Source organism: Arvicola amphibius, chromosome 13 (genome assembly GCF_903992535.2).
Source record: "Arvicola amphibius chromosome 13, mArvAmp1.2, whole genome shotgun sequence".
NCBI lineage: Eukaryota > Metazoa > Chordata > Mammalia > Rodentia > Cricetidae > Arvicola > Arvicola amphibius.
Genome location: NC_052059.1, coordinates 43,917,651 through 43,941,416, shown reverse-complemented (window position 1 = coordinate 43,941,416; position 23,766 = coordinate 43,917,651). Strand labels below are relative to the sequence as shown.

General features: G+C 39.5%; 1 protein-coding gene across 2 annotated transcripts in view; it reads right to left on the bottom strand.

The window, feature by feature from the left end:
* Window positions 1-22,730, bottom strand: part of Xpo7 (exportin 7) — a 44,455-nt gene extending 21,725 nt beyond the window's left edge. Inside the window, exons 1-13 of one of the 2 annotated variants that reach the window (XM_038309917.2) lie at window positions 22,695-22,730; window positions 22,035-22,181; window positions 19,204-19,297; window positions 18,174-18,340; window positions 16,940-17,032; window positions 12,404-12,508; window positions 10,656-10,821; window positions 9,201-9,274; window positions 7,440-7,559; window positions 6,156-6,302; window positions 4,424-4,596; window positions 2,503-2,696; window positions 1,787-1,892 (exon numbers count right to left, since the gene is read on the bottom strand). In XM_038309917.2, coding sequence (XP_038165845.1) covers window positions 1,787-1,892; window positions 2,503-2,696; window positions 4,424-4,596; window positions 6,156-6,302; window positions 7,440-7,559; window positions 9,201-9,274; window positions 10,656-10,821; window positions 12,404-12,508; window positions 16,940-17,032; window positions 18,174-18,340; window positions 19,204-19,297; window positions 22,035-22,181; window positions 22,695-22,715 — 1,607 coding nt within the window. In that variant the 5' untranslated portion in view covers window positions 22,716-22,730. The remainder of the gene's footprint in view (window positions 1-1,786; window positions 1,893-2,502; window positions 2,697-4,423; window positions 4,597-6,155; window positions 6,303-7,439; window positions 7,560-9,200; window positions 9,275-10,655; window positions 10,822-12,403; window positions 12,509-16,939; window positions 17,033-18,173; window positions 18,341-19,203; window positions 19,298-22,034; window positions 22,182-22,694) is intronic. The other variant, XM_038309918.2, reaches the window with a different exon arrangement.
* Between the last annotated feature and the right edge of the window lie 1,036 nt (window positions 22,731-23,766).

Sequence of the window (23,766 nt, the reverse complement as noted above, 5' to 3'; positions counted from 1 at the left end):
AGACACATGGTCGAAAGGACCACTTTCAGGAACAAGCAGCAGATGCACTACTACCTGTGCCTTTAATCCTTTGCTCTGGACCTTTCTCTCCCAAACAAAGAATGTGGCCAATGTTGAATGAGTAAGAATGGTATCCTCTTTTGAGATAGGGTTTCTTTGTAGACCTGACTGTCCTGGAACTCTCTTTGTAGATATAGCTGGCCTCAAAATCACAGAAATCCACCTACCTCTGCCCACCCGAGTGCTGGGACTAAAGGTGTGCACTACCACCCAGCTGAAGAATGCTATTCTTACAAGTGAGTCTTTGGCATTTGACAGAATGAAGATAGCAACTACTTGCGACAAATTATGAGTCAGTTAAGACTCACAGTGTTGCAACATCCAAGAGAACAGCCTACAAGACATTGTCTAAACTGAGAAAGGCACTAGATTTCATTCTTAAGAAATCTTTGTTCACTACCTTTAAAAAGTGCTAGTGGGGTAATACCATGCACACTTTTGTCACAATTAGGGCACCCAAAGTCAAAAGAACATTTGATAAACAACACAGGGGTACAAAGAGAAACAGGCCCAATTTGTTGATGATTCTTAGAATTCTATAGACTACATTTGGATTATTTCAATACTGGAAATATGGAGGCTTATTGTAACCGTGATCAACTGTTTTCCCTCCACACCCGAGAAGTGGAGAAATGAAGCTAATTGTGAGTCTGTTAGCTCCAAATGGGAATTTTTCAGAAAACTAAGATTTATAGACTGAGATGTCTGGGACCAATAGAAGGTAAAACACCAGGTTCCTTGTAGGTCATCCCTAGGGAAGATATCTGAAAAGTTCAGAAGTCTAACAATGGTAGCTCTCTGTATGGTTCTACAACAACTTCAAAACACATGGCAACACTCTGGTCCCTCCTACTTGCACTCCTGCAGAAATCTACAGTAGCTTTCCAGAAGCTGCAAGATGCGCGGTATCACCACAGACTGATGCAGGGATGAGACTCCAGCTATCTTATACACGACAAAGGTTTGAAATTGTAGATAAGACTATTCTTCTCACAAATACCTTTCTTGTTTATTTATTTACTTGTTTCTGAGATGGAAAGCTCCTATGGAAAAAGGGGCTAAGGATACTGTTTGGTAGTAGAGCACGTGCATAAGACCCTGGAATCAATCTCTGAAACAAGTAAATAAATAAACAAGAAAGAAGGTTATGTTAGCATGCAGTGGGCTTATTATTACAGTAAAAAAATTTTTTTTTGAGGCAAGATCTCACTATGGCTTAGAGCTAAGTAGACAAGACTGGACTCAAACCCAGAGATCTGCTTGCCTCTGCCTCCCCATTTTAACTTGGTAAACCTTTAGTAAGTTTTAACACTCACCTAGTGGTTTTTAACAAAAGGAGAACACAGATACAAAATAATGTAAAATCTGGTGGTTGTGACAGGCTGCAGGAGTGACACCAATGAACCAGTTTCCTTTTAGATCACGTCAGCACTGCAAACACAGCCCATATTCCCTAACTCTTAGACACTGCCCCGAATAGATCAACAGTCACTCCTCTCCATTAGTTTCCCAAGTTCCATACATAACATTTCCTTGTTGATTACTGATTAAAATTTAGTATAAATCATAGGTAGAGTTCTTAGTGCATGCACAAAGGAGAGCTAGCTGGCTTAGCATAGTAGGTCCACATCCTCATGGGCATTCAGCTGCCTAAGAAGCACTGGAAGGGCCCCAACAGGTGCTGAGTTGTCAAGCAGAAGAGAAGGCTTCCTTGGGGCACACTTACCGACAGACAAGTTCACCATCCATAGCATCCTGCTCATCAGTGCTGGCGAAAGAAACTCGGCCACCAATCACAGCTCCAATGATGTAAACCAACCATGTCAGTCGTCCTGGAGTAGGAAGAAAACTCCTTAGTGTCCCCTTGCTAATGTTGTAAAGATACTTCTTACTAGAAGACTATTCAATTCCCTACCCCCTCCCGCCCCCAGCCTCTTGCGACAGGTTTTTTCTGTAGTCTTATCTGTCCTGGAACTCACTCTGTAGACCAGGATGACCTCCAACCCTCAGAGACCCACCTGCCTCTGCCTCCTGAGTGCTGGGATTAAAGATGTGCGCCACTACCACCTGGCAAGACTCCTTAATCTTCATTAAGAGTATTCTAATGAAGCCATAAAATTTTACTTTTCTGATAGAGAATGGCTACCATTCTACTCTAGTAAGGTTGATACCAAGAGGGAAACTCATCAGATAGTAGTATTCTTATATCACACAAGACCATTATTTTGGAGTGCAGTACTTCCTTGAAACAACCTGCTGTAGGTATGATTTGTTATTCCACCCTAGGCCCCTATGACACTTATTCATTCATTCACTTACTCTGTGTGCATGAAGGAAATAATGAATAATCTCTTTTTTTTGGTGGGGATGGGGGCACAAAGGAAAGAAGCAAGAGGTGAAGGGGCTGACAGTATCTCTGTGCTCCCTGGACAATGCACTTACCTTCCTGCACTGCGATGTCCATTGGGCTGGCACTGGCGCTCTGCAGTAGTTCCTGGTAGGACTGGGCCGACTGGTCAAACAGCTGTACAAGGAGCGCACAGGTCTTCTCATACTCACAACGCCCAATGGTGGACAACTGGTCCAATTGTTGCTGGACCAGACCTGTATCTTCCAGGGGATCTTCCAGGCCATCCCTACTCCCAAGAAAGAAGGCACCCTCTTAAAAACACATGCCCATTAATTTCACTGATACAGCAACTCTTTCTCACCAACAATAGACGATCAACATTAATTTTTGCTAAGGAAGGAAATTTAAAAAGTTTTTGTTGCCACAGAATCTTGCCAATACCTTAGCATTTGTCTGCCATTGAATCTGGCAGTATTATGTTTCTACCCCTCTGAGCTGTAGGAATTCAGTGTCTTATTTCTTTCAAAACAACAACAACAACAACAACAAAGAAAAAAGAAAAAAAGAAAAAAAGAAGAAAGAAAGAAAGAAAGAAAGAAAGAAAGAAAGAAAGAAAGAAAGAAAAGTGTTTCTCTGTGTAGCCTTGGCTGTCCTGGAACTTGCTGTATAGACCAGGCTGGCTGTGAATTCAGAGATCTGCCTTCCTCTGCCTCCCAAGTGCTAGCTTATTAAAATTTGTTTTAAGATTACATTTTTACTGTAACTATGTATGTATGCATGCATGCCCAAGGACACATATATGTAGGTCAGAGGGTAATTTGTAGGAGTCACCTTCTACCACGTGAACCTGGGAACTGACCAGTAGTTAGGCTTGGAGACAAGCACCTTATATTCACTGACCATCTTGAAACTCATAAGGAGTAACTTTTCTTCCCTCTTTTTTAAAATTTGTTTTTATGGTGCTGAGACAGAACTTGGGCTTTGTGCATGTCCGGCAAGTACTCTACTGCTGAACTACCCTAGGTGCCCCTGGCCAATCTTTCTGAATACTGTATACTTTAGGACTCTAAGTACATATCCTGCATTTGAAGTTACTGTCAGGGAATTCAGAAACTTTCATGAGGAAGGCAGAATGTTTCTCTCAGCAATGCAAAAACTTTGATGAACCCCATATTTTATTAAGCTCAATCTTGCTATACAGCAAATACATAACTATAAGAATAATCATGCTAAATGGGATTTAAAAAACCCAAAGACTATAAACTGGCTTGGTTTATACCCAATTTTCCCAAATATATATTTGGTACCAAAATGATACAGTTTCCCACCTCAGATTTCAGAATCGTGGCTTTGTACCAGGCCTTACCTTCATCTACAGGTTTTCAGACTCTAGGACACCTTGCCCTATGGTGAGATCTCTACTGCTCTACTGTAGCACGTCAGGGCCAGAAGCAGCAGCAGCCAAGAGCTGGCTGCTGTATGTTTCCCACATGCTATGTACAATGCTAGGTTATACTGGTTCTCATAAGATCACAAGGTAGTCTTATTACTATTTGTAGTTTACAAAAAAAGGAACTGCAGGAACATACCCAAAAGTATACAGCTATTAAAACTAGTTTTCTGGGTCTAGAATCTCTCCACCTTCCACCATTGTCTCCTGGAAGCTAGATGAATTGAACACAGGCTTTCCAGTGAACTTCATGAACTTATATTTTGAAATGTCTTGTCATAAACAGTGAGACCACAAACTTGAGCCTGTTAGATGGCTCAGCAAATAAAAAATTTAAAGAAACATTTAAAGAAAATCAGTGGCAAGGGCAAGCACATGCAATGCATTTCTATCACAGACACTGCTGGGGAAGGTGATACCAGGGGACATGAACAAGGTATCGAAGGAAAGACAGACAGGTGGCCAAAACCAAACATAGCTTTGTCAGTTTGGGATCTGACTTCTAGAAAGTCTGATACAAGGTTACTGGCTAGGGAATGTGGTGGTAGTCCATGTTTCCTTACCTCAGAATGATATGCACAGATTCCAAACGGGATGTGATATAGGCTTTGGTGACCTCAGGAGTATATGTTTCCAGCATATGGGGCTCCGTAGCTTTGACATATGGCACAGAGGCTGCCAGCCGCTGCCACAGGCTCAGGAGATAGTGCACACTATTTGGGGCAAATTCCCAGTGCTGAGGATCAACAAAAGAATAAAAGGCAAGTTTTTCATTTCCGTACACAAAATCCCAAGCTATTTGATACAAAGAATAACAAAACAACTAAGTTTCTGGGGGCCTGAATCCGTGTATGGTAACTCATTTAAGGCAGCTACTAGTGGTGGTTTAAATAATAAATGTTTACAGTGGGCTTGGATATTTAAACACTTAGTTCCCTGTGGACGGTGCTGCTTGGGAAGGTTTAGGAGATATGGCCTTGTTGAAGGAGGTCTACATGGGCAGGGTTTTGAGAGTTCATAGCTTTACCAAGTTCATTCTTTTTGCTGTTGAGGATGTGAGCTCTCAGCTTCCTGATCCTGTCTATCATGCTTGTCCCTTGCTAACTGCCTCTTTACCACAATGGACTCTTTTTTATTTGTTTCTTTTGAGGCAGGGTCACACTACGTAGCCCTGGATGACGTGGAATTCACTATGTAGATGAGGCTCATATAGATCCACTTGCCTCTGCCTCCTGGGTGCTGAGATTAAGACATGAACCACCATGCTGGCCCCTCTGAAAATAAACTCTTCCTTCTGTAGGTTACTGTTAGTTATTTCAGACTTAAGAGTTTAGTGAGATAGAAGGTGGGTCTGTGCTGGCTCTATAAATCTAGATGACAAGAAAGATGCAGGGAGTGGGCCTAAGACATTAGAATGCAGGAGAATCACTAGTCTCTGTGAACCAGAGCCTAGTGATCCTAGTGATGAGATCCTGTGTTCCTTCAAGCTCTCAGTGATTGTGATGTAAGTCACACAGGAAGAGACCCTAACTGTGCTATGAGGTGACAAGAGGGTGAGGGCTGAGCTTCTCCCCTTCTTCAGTTCTATCTTGTGCTTTTCAGAGGGATAAAAGACTTCTTCTCTCAGTACTGAAATAAACCCAGGGGGGCTTTAAGTATGCTAAGCAAGCACTCTACTAAAGACCTATGTCCTTAGCCCTTTATAATTTCTATATGTTCCTCTAACCAAAGTTATTTTTTTTAAAAGATTTATTTATTTATTAGTATACAACAACATTCTGCCTCGATGTATGCCCGCACGCCAGAGGAGGGCGCCGGATCTCAGTACAGATGGTTGTGAGCCACTATGTGGTTGCTGGGAATTGAACTCAGGACCCCTGGAAGAGCAGCCAATGCTCTTAACCTCTGAGCCATCTCTCCAGCCCCGCTAACCAAAGTTATTAAACATGTTTTTCTTGTAGTGTTGGGATCAAATGCAGAGTCTCACAAATATGAAGCAAGTGTTTTACCACTGAGCTACAGCTCCAACCCTTTCCTTACACTCTTAAAAATTTAAGTAGTCTTCAATGGGAACTACTTTGCAGAGTATGCTACAGGTATGTGTGAGTATAATAAAATACTCTTTTTTGCTTCCAGTGATTCTGAGGATTGAAGCAGTACCTCATACATATTAGGGAAGTGTTCAACCACCAAGTTATATTCAAACTCCAATAATATTTTTATAGGATTAAAACCAGGATGCAAGAGATGAGATCACAATAATTCAACAGAAAGACACAGTGGTGAAAGACAAACCTGTAGGCTGGTCACTGTGAAGTTGGCTATCAACCGGATAACCTCAGGGTAGTTTTCCACTTTTACCAATTCTCCCAGTTGGTAGTTACTCTTTAATCGGGCCAGTAGTCTGCAGAACTCATGGTAATTGTTTGGGTCTGATAAACTCTGGCGATGGCATAGAAAGAAAATAAAAATGGCAAATATGATCACCACACTCGAAGAATGCTATGTGCTTGGCACAGCATGGGGAAGTCTATTTTTCAGCTTTTGGACTGCAAATCCATGATTAAGAACACAGGTATAGAAGGCTTCAACACAAGTCAAGTAATACTTTTAAAAGGTTTGATCACATTTATTATCACATCAGTTCAAAATATTCACCCATGAGATGGGATCATTATCTTCAAGCGTGGAGTAAGAAACAGGACCTAGAAGGATCACACTACTTGCCTAAGGTTGTAAGGTGATCAATGGCAGAAATGGACACCATCTTTGATGTGTTTGCTTCTCATAGACCAAAGGGAATAGTTAATTTCAACATATGTGAAACGATGACTAAATGAAGCATCTTAGCTATTATAAACAAAAGTGGCACAATGTATCACTAGTATCAGATGTTTATTGTATACTAGTATATAACTGTATCAGTACTACAGGAATTTAAAGGTGTCAGTATATTTGTATTTCCTTATAAATATTACTCTTTATTAATGATCAGGGCAGAAACTTTGTTTTATTCATATACAAAATCCTGCCACAAAGTAAGTCTTAATACAGTTTGTTGAAAAAATAAAGGCATTTTAAACAGTTTAAGTATATTTTAAAATACACTGCTTCTAGAATTTCTTTTCCCAACTATAGAGAATACTTGAAAGAAAAGTGGTTATTACATGAATTTTTGGGAAAAAAAAAAACAGAAGAGAAAATTCATCAAATTATAGATTGTATCTTTGAAAAAGAAATACTTCCCTTCCCATTGAAAGATAGCTTTCTATGTTAGGTTACTCATATCAATATTAAACACTGAGAAACAAAACCAATTTTTAGATTCTTAATTTCTTGAGGAAGAACTGCTGGTTCTATCTCTGCTGGCTTGTATCTGATGAACTCTTCCCATGTATTCTAGAGCTATAGGACCCAAGTTCCTCTCTGCAGCAAATGCACCCACAACTATCCATAGATCTTCAGAAGTCAGACTATGCTGCTTCCTGGGATTTCTGCCATGTGTAGCTCTTGATGATCTTCCTTCAGATTTCAGTCATACATGTATTCAGTGTATATATACATTCTCAGAAATCTTACCTGTGGATTTTCCAGTATTCGTTTAACACCATCAACAAGATGAGAGAGAAACTTGGCCCTCTCAGCATTGTTAAATAGGGATCTCCGGACTGAGGCAATCTGTACTAAGCAGGACAATACCTGCAAGCAAGGCATAGCACAGAAAGACTCAGTAAGATGGGCAGCCATGCCTCCTACAATATTCATTAGCTTTATCAAAGAAAGAAACATCCAATCCAAGTTCATCAGAGCAAGGCCCATGGTTACATTCAGCTTGGAAATTCTCCTTAGTATCTTCGATTATTCTAATCACTTTTTTGATTCTTTCTTATATATATTTAAGCCACAAAAAATGCCAAGTAATTTATTGCTTCAATAAAGCAAGTTCTGCTTACAGAACTATATGACAAAATAATCAAGTCAAATCTATGCCCTGAAAAACAAAAATGTTTTCTTCTCTTTCCCACTGTGCTAATTTTTTGTTGTTCATCTTTCTATATCTAGTTTCTGGTCTTTTCTGCATGCTGCATTCCCAGGAAGGTGGATATTAGCAGTAGCGCAGCTGTTGCTTTTGTTTTGGGCTAGCTTCAGCCAGAAGGAAGCACTAGGAGGTCAGAAGGTAGAAAGGCAAAGATGCTCTCCTTTCAACCCTCTGGCTGGACTACAAACAAGCAGTTCTATAAACTGCCACAGTGTTTGCTGTATAGCTGTCTCCTAGTATATAGGCTGAGCTCTCCCAGGCCTGCATTCCCACCAGCTGTAAAGGGTACATGTCACCATGCCTTGTTGGGTCACTGTGAGTTTGCTCAACTATAAACAGTGTTTTCACTGACTACCCCTTCTGGACTGTGCTTCCTTTTTCTGAAGTGACTTATGGATGCACATACATTGAATTTATATTTATGCTAAAGGGAAGACCTGTGTTAGTTTGGAAAAGTACAATGACCACAAGAGTGATCTACTGCAGAAACACCACGCAGATACTCCATTACTTGACTGTGTTCCTATGTATATTTCATGTAGAATTATTTAAGTCCAAAATCTCCAGACCAACGCGGCTTTAGAACTTGAATAATTTTGTGATTTAAGTTATGTTAATGCTATATAGGATCCCAACGCTATTTGGGAGAAAGGCACACTGGCCTTTCAGTTTATCACTTATCAATATGCAACTCTGGCCTCAGAGAATTTCTTTTCTTCTTTCCCTCAAATTTGGTATGTGGGAGATAGGATGACTTTAAGTCCCCAATACAGTGGTCTCCATGTGCCTGAAGGATTTAAAAATCGTCCTATGCCAGTCTCAATGTGTAGCTAGACAAGTATCAAACGACTCCCCACATACTAGCCTGTGGCGTTAACTACTTAACTAGGGCTACAGATGGGACAGAAAGAGCTTGACAGTTAGCTATAACCTGACAAGACAGGAAGAGTTAAAAACAATCAAGACTCTGCTGCAGAACTTTTAGGTTATGACCTCAGCATCAGCATACTGGGTACATAATGTACATAATGTACACCTATGCTATATTTCTAACACTACCACCACCCCCCAAATTAAAAAAAAAACAAAACAATAAAAAAACAAACCAAAACACCAAAACCAATCAATCACAGTATTTTTCTATATAGCCCTGGCTGTCCTTGAGCTCGATATGTAGACAAGGTTATCTTTGAACTCACGATGATCTTCCATGATTTTGCAAAACAAAACAGACCTAAAGATTATTTACCAATGCTACTTTCTAGAACAGCTTTGCTTTAGAAACTGTGGTTCTGACTTACCAAAGGTGAGAATGAGGGAGGGATGGAATGATACAGGTCAAAAAACAGCTGCAGCGTTGAAGAATCTAAGAATGCTGGGGAGGACACAAAGGATAGGACTTTACCACGGTTGCACAAGTCTACTTTTCCCAGCATTATAGATTATGGACCATAGTCTTCTGATTATTTGTCAAAAAAATAACTATTTTCTTAGAAAGTGATAAACTAGTGAGATCTGTTTTCTTTTTTTCCCTTTAGGTTAAGCACTGATTTTTACTCCTCTATGAAATGTTTTTTATCTTTTGGACTCTGAAAGAACCCCTATTAATCTTAACCCACAGTTTGTCCTTAGGAAAAAAAAGAAAACACATGTTGAAATTCTTTTGTTCATTTTATTTAAGGTTTATTTATTTATTATGTACAAAGTGTTCTGTTTGCATGTATGCCTGTAGGCCAGAAGAAGGTGACAGATGTTACTACAGATGGTTATGTGTCATCACGTGGTTGCTGGGAATTGAACTCAGGACCTCTGGAAGAACAGCCAGTGCTCTTAACTGCTGAGCCATCTCTCCAGGGCTATTTCTTTTGTTGTTGTTTTAAGATCGGATCTTGCCATGTACATGGTGGCCTTGAACCTGGGATCTTCCTACATCAAGTAGGATGACCACAGGTAAGTGACACTTTATGAAATCTTGTTTTTTTTTTTTTTTTGGTTTTTCGAGACAGGGTTTCCCTGTAGTTTCTAGAGCCTGTCCTGGAACTAGCTCTTGTAGACGAGGCTGGCATCGAACTCAGAGATCCGCCTGCCTCTGCCTCCCGAGTGCTGGGATTAAAGGCGTGCGCCACCACCGCCCGGCCTGAAATCTTGTTTTTAAGTAACTGAAATAAGTGCTTGAGAGATGGCTAAGCAGTTAAGAGCACTTCTTACAGAGACTTGAGTTTGGTTGCCAGCACCCACATGGTGGCTCACAATTGTCTGTAACTCCATTCTTGCAAATCCAATATCCTTTGTGGCCCCTGAGGGCACCAGACACTCGAGTAGTTTACAGATATACGTAAGCAAAACACCCATACACATAAAATTAAAAAAACCAAACACCTCCCAAGTGTCTGATGTTCAGTAATTCTAAGCTCTCTTATGCTTGGGGGAATCTTATAAGACTCTTCTATGAGCTGGGCAGTGGTGGTGCACGCCTTTAATTCCAGTACTTGGGAGGTAGAGGCAGGCAGATCTCAGTGAGCTTGAGGCCAGTCTGGTCTACAAAGCGAGTTCCAGGACAGCCAGTACTGTTACACAGAGAAACCCTGTTTCAAATAAACCATAAAGACTCCTCTATGAATTCTTACCATGTTGTAAACAAAGGCATAAAAACACTAAGTTTTGTTCAAAGTAAATAAAGAATTACAGGGCCTCTCTGGATTATCCTACAGACATAGGGCAGGCAGACTTAGACTTAGGTTGGAGTTCTCTGTTACCTGATCTCCAGCTGGTGGGGATCTGAACTGTACACAGGTCATCAGAAGACTCATCAGTAGATGTGCCGATGAAATCAAAGTTCAGACAGTTATGGGTGAGTTTGAGCAGCTGCATTAGCAAGCCATGCTGACTTTCATCATTCAAGTTCAAATTCTTTCCTGATGCCTGGAAAAATTGTCACACAATGAATGAGCTCCAAACACTTCTCTTTTCCCTGCTTCAGAAGCAGGCTGCTAAGCTGGAAAAGGAGGGCTCTACTTCAGCACAGCAAATGTTTGCACTCCAGAAAGATGTTGCACTTTTATTAACAATGTTATCATAAAAAATCTACTCTATTAGTATCAACACATATGTAAAAATATGAAGTTGCTATTTAGAGAAATCCCCTGGTTAACACTTCTTTTTCATATGTAGTCATAATGGCCACTGAGAAAATCCTAAAGTAATACAAGATGTGGTGTTTGGGTTTACAATCTTAGTATTTCTAGGCGTGGTTTAAATAAAGCTGTGGACAGAGTTCAGAGTAAGATTTATAATTCTGTTCTTTTTGTAAAACTATCATTACCAAACACTTTTCTAATAAGAATTAAAAAAAATTTCTCCTGAATATTACATATCTACAGACTTACAGCTAGATACTAGTCCTTAAGTATCTGTGGTAACCGTTTCCAAGGATCTACTAGCTGGCCCTCAGTGATGAGCTGGCTAATTATTTCTGATAGGGTGAAGGAGAAGAATTTGATCCTTAGTTTTCTCAAAAGCTATTTCTCTCAGATGTCAGAGCTTTGTCCAGCAAGGTGCTAGACAATGGAACGTTTATAAATCTGGAGTATAGTCAAGTGAGTAAATGATGGGTGTTGTTAATGGGGGCAACAGAAAGAATATAAATTTGTTTCTAGAGCTAAAATTGGGAAATACCAGAAAATGAGAATAAAAACACATAAAAGTGAACCAAAAAACCCAAAGACTATCTTCAAGTACTTCCATGTTGAAAAAGCCACCTGACCACTGTTACACATGAGTAGGACTCTCCCTGCTCCCTTCCTTAATCTTTGATTCTGTAGCCTAGGCATATTGCATCGTGACAGGCTTACCATTTTCTGTGACGATGGGGATTGCACTCAGGCTCTCAAGCATTGTAAGTAGTCTACCTAACTTTTTTGATTAAATTTAATGCTATAAATGGATGAAATTAAAATCAATTCTCTATTTAAAGCAGATAATTCCCTTATATGATATTGTCTATCCCTTTAGGTTATTAAATCTAAGTGGATGCTGAAAAATTCAAAACCTACTCTTCTTTACAGATGTTGCTTGTTTATTTGCTTCTTTTAACTCAGCAGGAGACAGTGTCACCTAGTTTTGTATGGTAACAATGTAGACTGAACCTGCTTGCAGAACACTTAAGAATCTTAAACACCATAAAGCTAACAGGCTTCCATTCTGTATAGAGACATTTTATGTGGCCATAGAGTAACAGATTTCTAACTTTGTAGTAAACTAGATTCCTTGAAGACAGGATCAAGGAATAAATGTTCACTTACTTCTTTTCACCGAGAGGAATAGTGTTTAAATGGGGGAAACCATGCAATCCTCCCTCTTAGTCAGTGATCAACCTGGCTAATTGTTTTTCCTCCAGATGTGTGTAATTTGAGAGATGATGGTCTCAGTCAGATGATCTCTAACAAATCCCACCCACTCTTACTCTTGAGAAGGGAACAGGAATTAGGACTGAATATAACCATACCTGTTTCAGTAAATTGCAGGAAAGTGTGAAGATATCAAACAGTGACGAGTCTCGAAAAGAAGAGGCTATTTTTCTGTGTTTGGTTAAAGGATGGGTGGTGTCTGCCTGTGTAGAAAATAAGCCAATGCAAGTTTTAAAATTAATTCCCAGATAGAGGGTGGTTCATGTAGACTTCAAATAAACCAGAAGGATTGCCAATAATGCAAATATAAAAACAAAATTCATTTTTTTTTTTTTTTTTTTTTTGGTTTTTCGAGACAGGGTTTCTCTGTGGCTTTGGAGCCTGTCCTGGAACTAGCACTTGTAGACCAGGCTGGTCTCGAACTCACAGAGATCCACCTGCCTCTGCCTCCCGAGTGCTGGGATTAAAGGCGTGCGCCACCACCGCCCGGCGAAAATTCATTTTCTTAAAAAATATTTATTTATTTATTTATTATTATGTATACAATATTCTGTCTGTGTGTATGCCTGCACGCCAGAAGAGGGCACCAGACCCCATTACAGATGGTTGTGAGCCACCATGTGGTTGCTGGGAATTGAACTCAGGACCTTTGGAAGAGCAGGCAATGCTCTTAACCTCTGAGCCATCTCTCCAGCCCCCAAAATTCATTTTATAGCTTAATTTATTGTTAAATCAGATCTAGGAAGATATGAAGAATGGGTGTGTGGGGATGTTGCTCATGACCACAAAGATCATTTCTCTCTAGGGTATAGAGAAAAGCAAAACCACACAAACTGTCAACATATATAGCCAGCACTTACTGTCATATTGTATTGTGGCTTAGCTACAAAACCAGACAGAGCAGCAAGATTGGGCTTTGGTAAGTTAACTCATCAAGGCTGAAACAACTGCCCAATTACAAAACAGTCACTAATGGCCATGAACTTGAAAATAAATGAATGACCTGTGGCCTCACTTCATTCTCTAACCTATTTCAACATGGAAATAATAAAAAAAAATATTATTTATTTATTTTAATATATGAGTGCTCTATCTGCAAGTATGCCTTTATTCCAGAAGAGGGCATCAGATCCCTCTGAAATGGCTGTGAGCCACCACATGGCTGCTGGGAATCTAACTAGGGACCTCTGGAAGAGCAGCCAGTGCTCCTTACCTCTGTGTCATCTCTCCAGCTCTGGAAATGAGATCTTAAATGGTTCTAAGGGTCTCTCATTCCACTGTTTTTTCAGCTGCTATAGAATAGTATATCTTGCATTTTTAACATGTAGTAGACACTCAACAAGTAGAATAAAATAATTAAGGTTGTCTATAGTATTTGTAGTCTAGATACTTATTGAAACTTCGATTTAATGGTCAACAGATCCAAGAGGGGTTCATTTGTTTCAGTCACACTGAAGAGTCATATAGCAAACCTTCAAATATCACCTCTAGGTTCAAACAGGAATGATAAAGAAAAGTATACTTTCTGATTTGAATGTGCCAACCAATAAATAATGGAAAATTACTTAGAAGTTCAAAATATTCCAATTCTACTGTCCATACCACTGTGCTGTGTATGAAGCTATGCTTTTTGTTTGTTTGTTTTTGAGACAGGGTCTCACTATGTAACTCTGGAAGTCTTAGAACTTGTTCTGTAGACGTAGAAATACATGGCTGGCCTTGACCTCGCAGAGATCCACCAATCTTTGCCTCCCTAGTGCTTGGATTACAGGCGTGTGCCACCATGCCACGTCATTGCTAAATTTTATACATACATAGTACTATACTGTTGTAGTGATCATAAAAAACATGTTACCTATGTCAAGCCCATTTTCATTTACTGCCTCATCCCCCCAACCCCCACCAGTACTGGCAACTGAATTTAGGGCCCTGTGCCTGTAGGTAAGCCCTCTACCATGGAGCTATGTCTATCACTTCTGCCAGTGGCCAGCTTTGCTGGGGGTTTAGGTTCCAAAGAGGATGTATGGAGTAGGAGACAGACAGGATCTGTGGGTGAGTCCAGATGGCTCTATAGTTGCACAAAGAAATAAGTGGGAGACAGGAAGCAAGTAATCTGGGGTGTGGCTTGAGGAATCTAGCATTGACCTTGACATTAGGCAGGGCCACAAATTCCCCTTCCAGAGGTAAGAATTTGTCTCCCTTTCTATTAAGCAGGTACCTTCTTCTAGCCCCTGAGGGAATAGAGATGTTTGTCTACTAAATACCTGACCTTGAAAAAAGGGCATTTTTGGGATCAGCCACTCCTTATAGAATATTGTAGTTTCTTAGTTTATCCAAATAGCTAAAGTTTAAAAGTGAGCAATGAAGCTAGACAAACACTACTATGAACCTGAGCAGGCTTTAGGAATTTATAAATCTTGATCAAATGCCAAGCATATGTTATTTATAAGCTGTTAACTTGAATGGGACTAGGCAGAGTGATCATGCTATATGGTTCCAAGGTGTTGGGGATTTTCCCCAAAGAATTACTTTGTTTAAAGAGTCTACCATTGTACATATTATTATCCTTCACCAAGGCCTAAACAAAATTTCCCAAAGGGAAAGGTATAATAGTGACAATCATTAAAAACAAAAGTAAAAGGTGCTGGAGAATTAACTGTGCTCGGCAAAGCTGAAACAATAGAACTTTGTTGAGCAGCAATGGTCACCATATGGTCACCACATCCCAATCACTTAAGTAAAACACAGGAAAAAATTTTTTTTTCATTTTTTTTTAACTCTTCTTTTTCGAGACAGGGTTTCTCTGTGTAGCTTGGGGGCCTGTCCTGGCACTTGCTCTGTAGCCAGGCTGGCCTTGAATTCACAGAGATCTGTCTGCCTCTGCCTCCCAAGTGCTGGCATCAAAGGTATGCACCATTACCGCCTGGTGAAAACGACGAAAACTTTTTTGTTAAGTACCAACCTTCATGTTATTTAGAGGGTGGGGAGCGAGCTTTGAGAGAACATTAAGCCTATGGTTTTTGTATTTGGTTAATGGATGTTCTCTTTACTGTACAGGTAACAGTGGTTGAACATTCTGTTGTTAACACAGGATCTGGTATAAGACTATCGGGGCTCAAATTTAGATAGTAACTGTGAAACTGTAGACAAATTATCATGTATCACAGTCTTCTTATCCAGAAAATGGGACAGTTATAATACCCACCTCATAAGATTGTTGAGAATAAAATCAGCTAATTTTCATTCGAGAGCTTAGAATGGTGGCAGGCCTATCATAGTTACTTGAAAGTCTAAGCTATTATACTTTGTAACTACCGCTCATAATGGCAACTCCATCTAATACAATATAGACTCCCAATATGAACAAGCTATAATCTAGAGCATTAAAAGAGCACCAATTCATTCAAAAGTTGTCAGGGTTAATAAAACATCTGCATAATTATTAGCAATAGCAACAGCAATGCCAATGTAATTAATATGCTGGCAACTTAATGTGAGATGTTACAACTAATATCAATTCTGACTTAGTCAATAATTATAAAATTCTAGCTAAATATAGAAGCAAACAACCAAAATGATATTAGCCAGAGCAAAAATGGGAAAAAAGTGAAAAGAAAAAGAAAAAAAAAAGGAAGAAAACAACCACCGGTGTTTCCTCTGTAATACTTCGTGACATCAATGGCTACTTGAAAGAATAACTGGAAAAGGAACATTTTATTCACTCCAAAAGAACACCAGCAAAATCTTTAGTAGTAACACATGGAAACTTATTTTTACCTTTATTTTAACAATTGTGTTTTATATCATCTATTTTTTGGAGACAGGATCTTGTACAGGTTGGCCTTAAACTCTGACCACCCTGTCTGCATCTACTGCGTGCTGGGATTTATAGAAATGCTCACCAGGCCTGGAGGGTGTGGCTTGATGCATGCCCCCAGAAAAGCACTTTACCATTGAGCAACAACCCTAAACTTGGGAACTAAAATTTTTTTTGGCAGGGGGAGGAGTGAGGGTGGTGTGGTGTGAGGAGTTCAAAACAGGGTTTTTCTCTCTGTAGCTTTGGAGCTTGTCCTGAAACTCGTCCTGTAGACCAGGCTGGCCTTGGAACTCACAGAGATCCGCCTGCCTCTGCTGGGATTAAAGGCATGCGCCACCACTTCCTGATTTTTAAATAACTTTAGCAGATAATAATGTATACAGGAGCAGATGGGCCACAAGCATGACACTGATTTCACTTTTAACATTGCTATTTTATAATTAAACTCTTTCACTAGCATAAGGAAGTTATTTCCTTTCTTTTTAAAATTAATATACAGCCCAGGCCAGCCTTAAACTCATGATGATTCTCCTGCCTTAGCTTCCCATTCTGTTATAGCTTTAGATGATATCATCCTCATCCTAAAAAGTACATTGATATTTATCAGAAAAACTGATATGGGAGAGTACTGGTGATATCAGAAGCAGGCTGATTAAAAAAGAGTGATGTGGATTGCATTTACAGAGGAAAACCAAATGGATCTATTTTGTTTCAAAAAGGCATTAATCACTTACCGCAAAAGCACACAACTGCCAAAAAATATCACCCCACACACAGCAGAAAGCACCAATATTAAGAAAAAAAATGTGTCACTTACTTCAATAAGGAAGGCTGTAGCACTTACTTGATTAATTTCATTGGTGAGCTGAGATAAAATTGTGACGCCAATGATGCAGTACTCAACACTGTCCTAGTAAGCAAATGCACAGGAGAAAGTTGGCATGGCCTGGCTCTGCAATACACTTATACATAATTATAGACTCTTTGTTACTAGGAAAACTGCATAGAGAAAGCAGCAAGAAAATAGTTTCAACCTGCTGCCTTATGGAAAATAAAAACCACCTTCTATAAAGAAAGACTGCTGCATTTAAACTTAATGTTTAAATGGAAGTGCTCCAAAGCACCACAGCATAAAAATTATTGAAAAGGAAACTGCAAAGCACATCTCTAGGCAAATCACAAATATATAACAAGTTCTAAAGGGAATTTCTTTTATAACATTAAGAAAAAGGTAAAAGGGGGGACTGGAACGATGGCTCAGCAGTTTTCCAGAGAACCTGGGTTCAAATCCCAGCACCCACATGGAGGCTCACAACTACCTGTAACTTCAGTCCCAGGGAGTTCAAAGCCCTCTCTCTACTTATGTTACACAGGAAGAACAAATAAAGCAGTAAATTAACACAGTTTGTTCTGTCTCATTCATAACTCAAACAATGCTACTAATTATTATTTTTTTTTTTTGGTTTTTTGAAACAGGGTTTCTCTGTAGACCTACTAAGTTATTAAAAACAAAAATGCTTAGTTTATAGTGATGAGATAAAAGAGGGTACTCTTAAAAACTGAACTCTTGAAGATTATTTAAAAATATCTTTGGAAGCTATAAATACTTTTATCCTGATCGATCAGCTTCAAGGTTAGGAGTCCACTGACAGATAAACGTATGTGACAAGATGTGTGTGCTGGGGTAATTACTGAATACTTGACAGCCCCCAATTGAAGCAAACTAAACGCTCATCTGTAGAACATGAGTTAATTATTTTATGGCATTTTAGCTTGACACAATACGTAGGAATCTCCAGAATTTATTTAGACAGGATTTATTTATGCCAAATGCAAAAAAGGTCACACATAGGATAAAAAAAGATGGAGAGGAGTATTTCAGATGATATTTTACGCAATGAAAAAATGCAGATAAGTATCATATCTATTTCTGTTGCTTTCCCCATTTCTATTATAGTACGTGTGCATGCACATGCATGTGTACACACACACACACACACACACACACACACACACACACACACATTCTCTCTCATATAAGTACACTGTACCTGTAAAAACCTTGTGACATCTGTGATTGCATTTCTGAAGACATAGTCATCCTTCTGACAGTCAAACCAGCCCAGCTTTGTGATTCTGGCGTATAACTGGATGAGTGCTTGTGTCACGAAAGTAGCCAACTTTGGCCGAGTAGCAAGGTAGTTGAGCACATAGTTCCCTACAAAATGAAACAGTCTGCATGTTAAGGAGGCTGTAAATACAGAGGGTCAGTTCCCTCCTACCCCAAGATAGGGTTTCTCTGTGTAACAGCCCTAACTGTCCTGGAACTAGCTCTGTAGACCAGGCTGGCCCTGAACTCATCGGCCTGCTTCTTCCTCCAAGTGCTGGGATTAAAAATGTGCATCACCTCCGCCTGGCTAAAATCATGATTTTCTTTTCAGAAAAAAGCTCTAAGCCTTTGAATTTAGAATTTTATAACACCATAATGAAGAATCTGAAGTTATAGCAGCCTTAAATGTACTCTTAAATGCCTAAATACTGCCGTATATGCAGAACTAAAAAATCCTCTAAAAACTTTTTTTCTATCCGGGTGGTGGCAGTGCACACCTTTAATCCCAGCAATCGGGAGGCAGAAGCAGGCGGATCTCTGTGAGTTCTAGGCCAGCCTGGTATACAAGAACTAGTTCCAGGACAGGCTCTAAAAACTACAGCGAAACCCTATCTTAAAAAACTAAAAAAAGAAAAATGAAACAAACAAAACCCCAACTTTTTTCCTAAGTTATCAGTGACAATAAAAAGATGAAAGAGGCTGGGTGTGGTGGTGCGTCACTATAAACCTAATAGGTGTGAGGTGAGACAAGAGGAGTTGAGGTACACAGTGAGGCCCCATCTCCAAAACAAACCAAAAACTAAAAGTGAATAAAGAAACGTGTTAGCAACCAAAGGGATGGTTTACAGAACTCTGGGAAAAGCCTGAATCCTAGATACACTTAATCACATTTAACTATTTAACTATTTAGTTACTATTAGCACACTATGAACCAGATTTCTTTAAGACAAAGCAGAAAGTTCTGTACTTACGAATATCTATCCGCTGTTCCAATGGTAGTGGGTTGTTTGTTCGTGACACAAGCTTGGTAAGGCATGTAGCTGCTAGCAACTGGGAGTAGGATGACTGGAAAAAGAGTGGAATAAACACTTAACATTGAGTGTACTGGATAATCAGCTGTAGGTTTTTGTTTTGAAGAGTTTTAATGATGTTTCACAAAGTTTCACCTTGGGACATTTCTGCAGTATTGAATTAGAATAAAAAGAAAACAACTACTGGACAGAATAGCCTGCTCCACTGCATAGTTCATATGTCCATCAGCACTGCTCTGGGGAGTGCATATGACAGCTCTACAGTAAACTTCAGAAAACTGTTGCTGAGAAAAACTATGTCCTAATAACGGAATATTATCTTACTCTCCAGTGAGGCTTTTAAAGAATTTTAGATTCAGAGCACTAAAACATCCCAACTGGTCATAACATGAAGAGGAAGCATGTATGGTGAACCTACATAAAATCATGCAACAGGAACAGATTCAGAACCACTGAAAATAATCTAGCTAAGGGTCAAAAATAATTGTCCATGAAACTAAATCTTAAAGACATCCATCCATTAGTATTTTTATGTAACACTACCAGGCAGAAAAATTATTGGTGGTACACCCCTGCAATCCTAGCACTCAGGAGGCTGAGGCAGGAGGACAGTTGTGAGTTCAAGGCTAGCTAAATACTATATACATGGAGACCCTACCTCAAAAACAGCAAAACGAGTAAAACAACAGAAAAAAAGTTACAAAAGTAACTTGGATGTGATTTGTACTCACACACTTGAACAGTTTACCGTAAAGTTTTATTCATAATTTTAATAGATTTGCAAAAACACCGAGAAGTCTGCACAGATTAAATACAAGGAATCCAACATTATTGTTCTTTGTACTGTACTCATTCTGCTTCTGTCTATGTTGTTAACTGTCAGTGAGAAACTAGAGTCAACAGTTCAGAGTGCATGTGGGCTCTGGGAGCAAGGAAGGAAAGAGCTGGTTTGTACTGTCTCCCGAGACATGTGCTCCATACCAGTTCACGGTGACTACAAGAAAATGCAAATGCTATGTGCAGAAAGCTTCAGTCAGACCAGTATTCAGTCTGACATCACTTTGTAATGTTCAAATATTTAGAAAAAGGGTTAGATCTGTTAGGAAAAAAATCCTAAGCGGCTCTGATGGTGCAAAGAAATACAATTAGGTCAGATCAAACCAAATTAAAATGCCCATCGTTTTATTAAATACAGTGCTAAGTGCATGGCAGAGAGACAGGAAAGCGAGGAGCACATGCAAACCCGGAACCCCGTGTTTCTCCTCTAGGAACCCACCTAAATATCCTGTGGGAGTGGTCCTGACCTCTCCCTGGCATTGGATTTGGAGTCCAGACCAAAGCAACTCCCAGGCCAGGGGGCTGGGATGGGTACCAGGGGCTGGGGCTATGCTCCAGATTTAACAGATCCCTGAACTGAAGGTTGTTTGAAAAAGGGTGATTTTAACTAACTATAATTTAATTATTACATTAACATTTTGACAATACTAATGGAAACTAGACAGTACGTCAATTAGAATTTTATCTTCAACAAATTAGCCATTTCACATTTTTATGTTCTTTTGGCTTGAATGATATATTTTAGAAGTAAATTATTTTTACTTTGGATTTTTTTAAAAATTTTTTGAGGCAGGGTCTAACTTTATTGCCAAAGCTGGCCTTGAACTCATGGCAATTATCTCACTGCTATGATTTCTGGAGGCACGAGCTACTCATCACTCCTGAAACATTTATGATAAAATTTTTAGAGATACACTGTTGTTCAGCAAACCATATTGCACCATCATTTCTATTTTCACATCCACCAGGCTCACAGTAAAATAGCTATTGTTTGTATCTTTTCTTAGTTTTTTCCCTTTTAAAAGATAATACAGGTATGCATATCTAGAAAGCAGTTAGAGCATTAAGGAAAAACAGTTAAGAAAAACAAGACTCAACTGGGTGTGGCAGCACGTGCCTTTAATCCCAGCACTTGGGAGGCAGAAGTAAGAGGATTTCTAACTTTAGATAGTGTGCTCAAAAAGAAAAAAAAAAGAAAAACTAAACTTTGCCTAAAAACAAACAAACCAAAATTTTTGAAAAACTAAACAAAATAATTTAATTTATGCTGTTCCTTTGTCTAAGGAAAGGCAGGCCAGGTGTTGCCCCCCCCTCCCCCGAGAGCTGGAGTTACTGGTATCTGAGAGCTGCATGACGTGGTGCTGGGAAGCAGCTCTGGGTCCTTTTCAAGAATAGTTTATGCTCTTGACCAGTGATCCGTCTCTTCAGCCTCAGTTGGCAGGGATTCTAATTCTAAAACCTAAACTTCCTGGGTAGACGTGGTTACACTTTAAATTAGCGCGGGAGCCAGACGCAGTAGGATCAGGAGTTCAGCTACGTAGCAAGTTTGAGGCTACCCTATATTGTTTTGAGACTGCCTCAAAAAACTAACAAAACAACACTTTAATTTCCACTGTCATGGTCATGTGTCCTTAGATTTGTTTAGTAAGCAGTGAGAGCTGAGGAGAAAACACTTTGTACAACAAGGACTTATGTACTCCTTATATTCTACAAAGGACAGGAAGTGACACTGAAGCATAAAATCTGGTGCAGGACAGAAATATATGTGTAAAGAGAGTTTATCAACCTGATTGATACAATAGTGTTCAAGACTCAAATGGATACAGATACCTTTAGACTCAGAGCAGAGACTATCCCACTCTGTCCCTAAAGTTAGAACCTAAGCATTTTACTTAATTCTTGTTACCCTTTAGGACTTGTTAACGCTTACGTACACTTCCCCTCTCGAGGAGCAGCTGGCACTTGCTCAGGCAATCAGGGCTGTTGGTGAATTCAACCAAGGCTTTCTCCGCCTGCAGTCGAGTGGTTGTATCTGTTGTTTCATACAACTGTTTGCACAGATTCTCTAGTTGGGCCAGGCTCTGGAAAAGTTCAGTGAGAAATGTCAGTCTAGCAATTACCTTTCTGTTGCACTCTCACTGGAATTCCTGGACAGAGATAACAATGCTCAGCGAAGCAATAACTGCCACTCATCAGATCAAGTAACCTTTATTTTATAACTATGTAGCTCTATTTGAAGCATTAGAAAACAAAATGATATAAGGCCTAGAATACCTATACAGTTTTGAGACATTCCTCTGGGAAACAAACACAAATGACATACTTTCCCTTGTAAATAAATACTTCCTAAGTTCTTCCAAAAAATTTTCAAACAAAAATTCAAAACTTATTTTGTCACCAATTGTAGAAGTGCTAGTAGGGGAATTGTTGCTAAAATCAAGCACATAAAACACAATTTAAACGCAACACAGAACTTTACATGGTTTTAAGTATTTTCCTTTTGAGCAAGAGTTGCTAGTTTGCAGCTACTTATATGGATAATAAAGAAATCACCCCTACAAAGTTTCTAGAACATTTGAGAATATGGTACACACCTTTCTCCCCAAGTCCCGCATGTCTCAAGTGCAGCACACACTCTTCTGATAGATTTAAATTCTTGCTTCAGTTCTACATTTAAAGTGAAAGGGTCAAAATAAATTCAACCCTAGCGTCTGCTTTCTTGGAGATAAGACAAGGGAAACGCCCCCAAACAAACCCGTCTCTCCAAATCTTGAACCAGTTCCAGAGAGGCAGAAGTTTGGGTGTGTGCTTTGTTTACAACCAAAGGGACGCAAACAAATCTACTTCCACTCTACTTGTGCTCAAGGAAAAGTTGAAAACTAGTTAAAACCACACTTAATTACCCGTCACTGCCTGAAAACAACAGCAAACGTCTAAGTCTTTAACAACGAATGGTTTGGACTTTAAGAACTTTCAACAGTAGTAAGCAAGGCTTGGGTTAAGTAATTTCAGAAACCTGGCTATTAGAAGTGATCACTCGGACAAGAATAAAAACAGTGATATTGAAACAAAGTGTGGAAATTGCCTGAAATGCCTGCCCAAGGCTTTTCATTAGGCTGCCTTTGGGCAGGATTCCTATTTCATTCAATGTGATGAATAAATCCTTACCATTAAACAAATGGCAACGAAGGTAGACACCAGCATCACTCCAGGAAACCCTCAAAGGGTAAAACACCATCTTTCATCCTCAAAAGGGAGCAAATAAGTGTCTTGGGTCTTAGTGAGCCTCACTTGTTTCTGACTTCCAGCTACTTCTCTCTAGCTTCAGCCCAAAGCAGAGACATTTGTAGCTGTGAAGTCAGATCGAAGTCTTAAGTTCTAAGAGTACCACCTGATCCCATGATCCCCACTCTACATGGCTCACAAACACAGAGACAGAGGAAATATCTAACTGTATATATGCCACAAAACACTTATGAATGTCACTGCATGCTTGTCAGTACTGACCTATGAGCCCTCTGAAAACGAAATCAGTTTATTTATAAATTCCCACATTCTTTTTATTTTTTTCCTTTTTCTTTTTTGAGACTGGGTCTCTACAGAGCCCTGGTTGCCCTGGAATTCTCTATGTAAATCAGGCTGGCCTCGACCTCAGAGATTCACCTG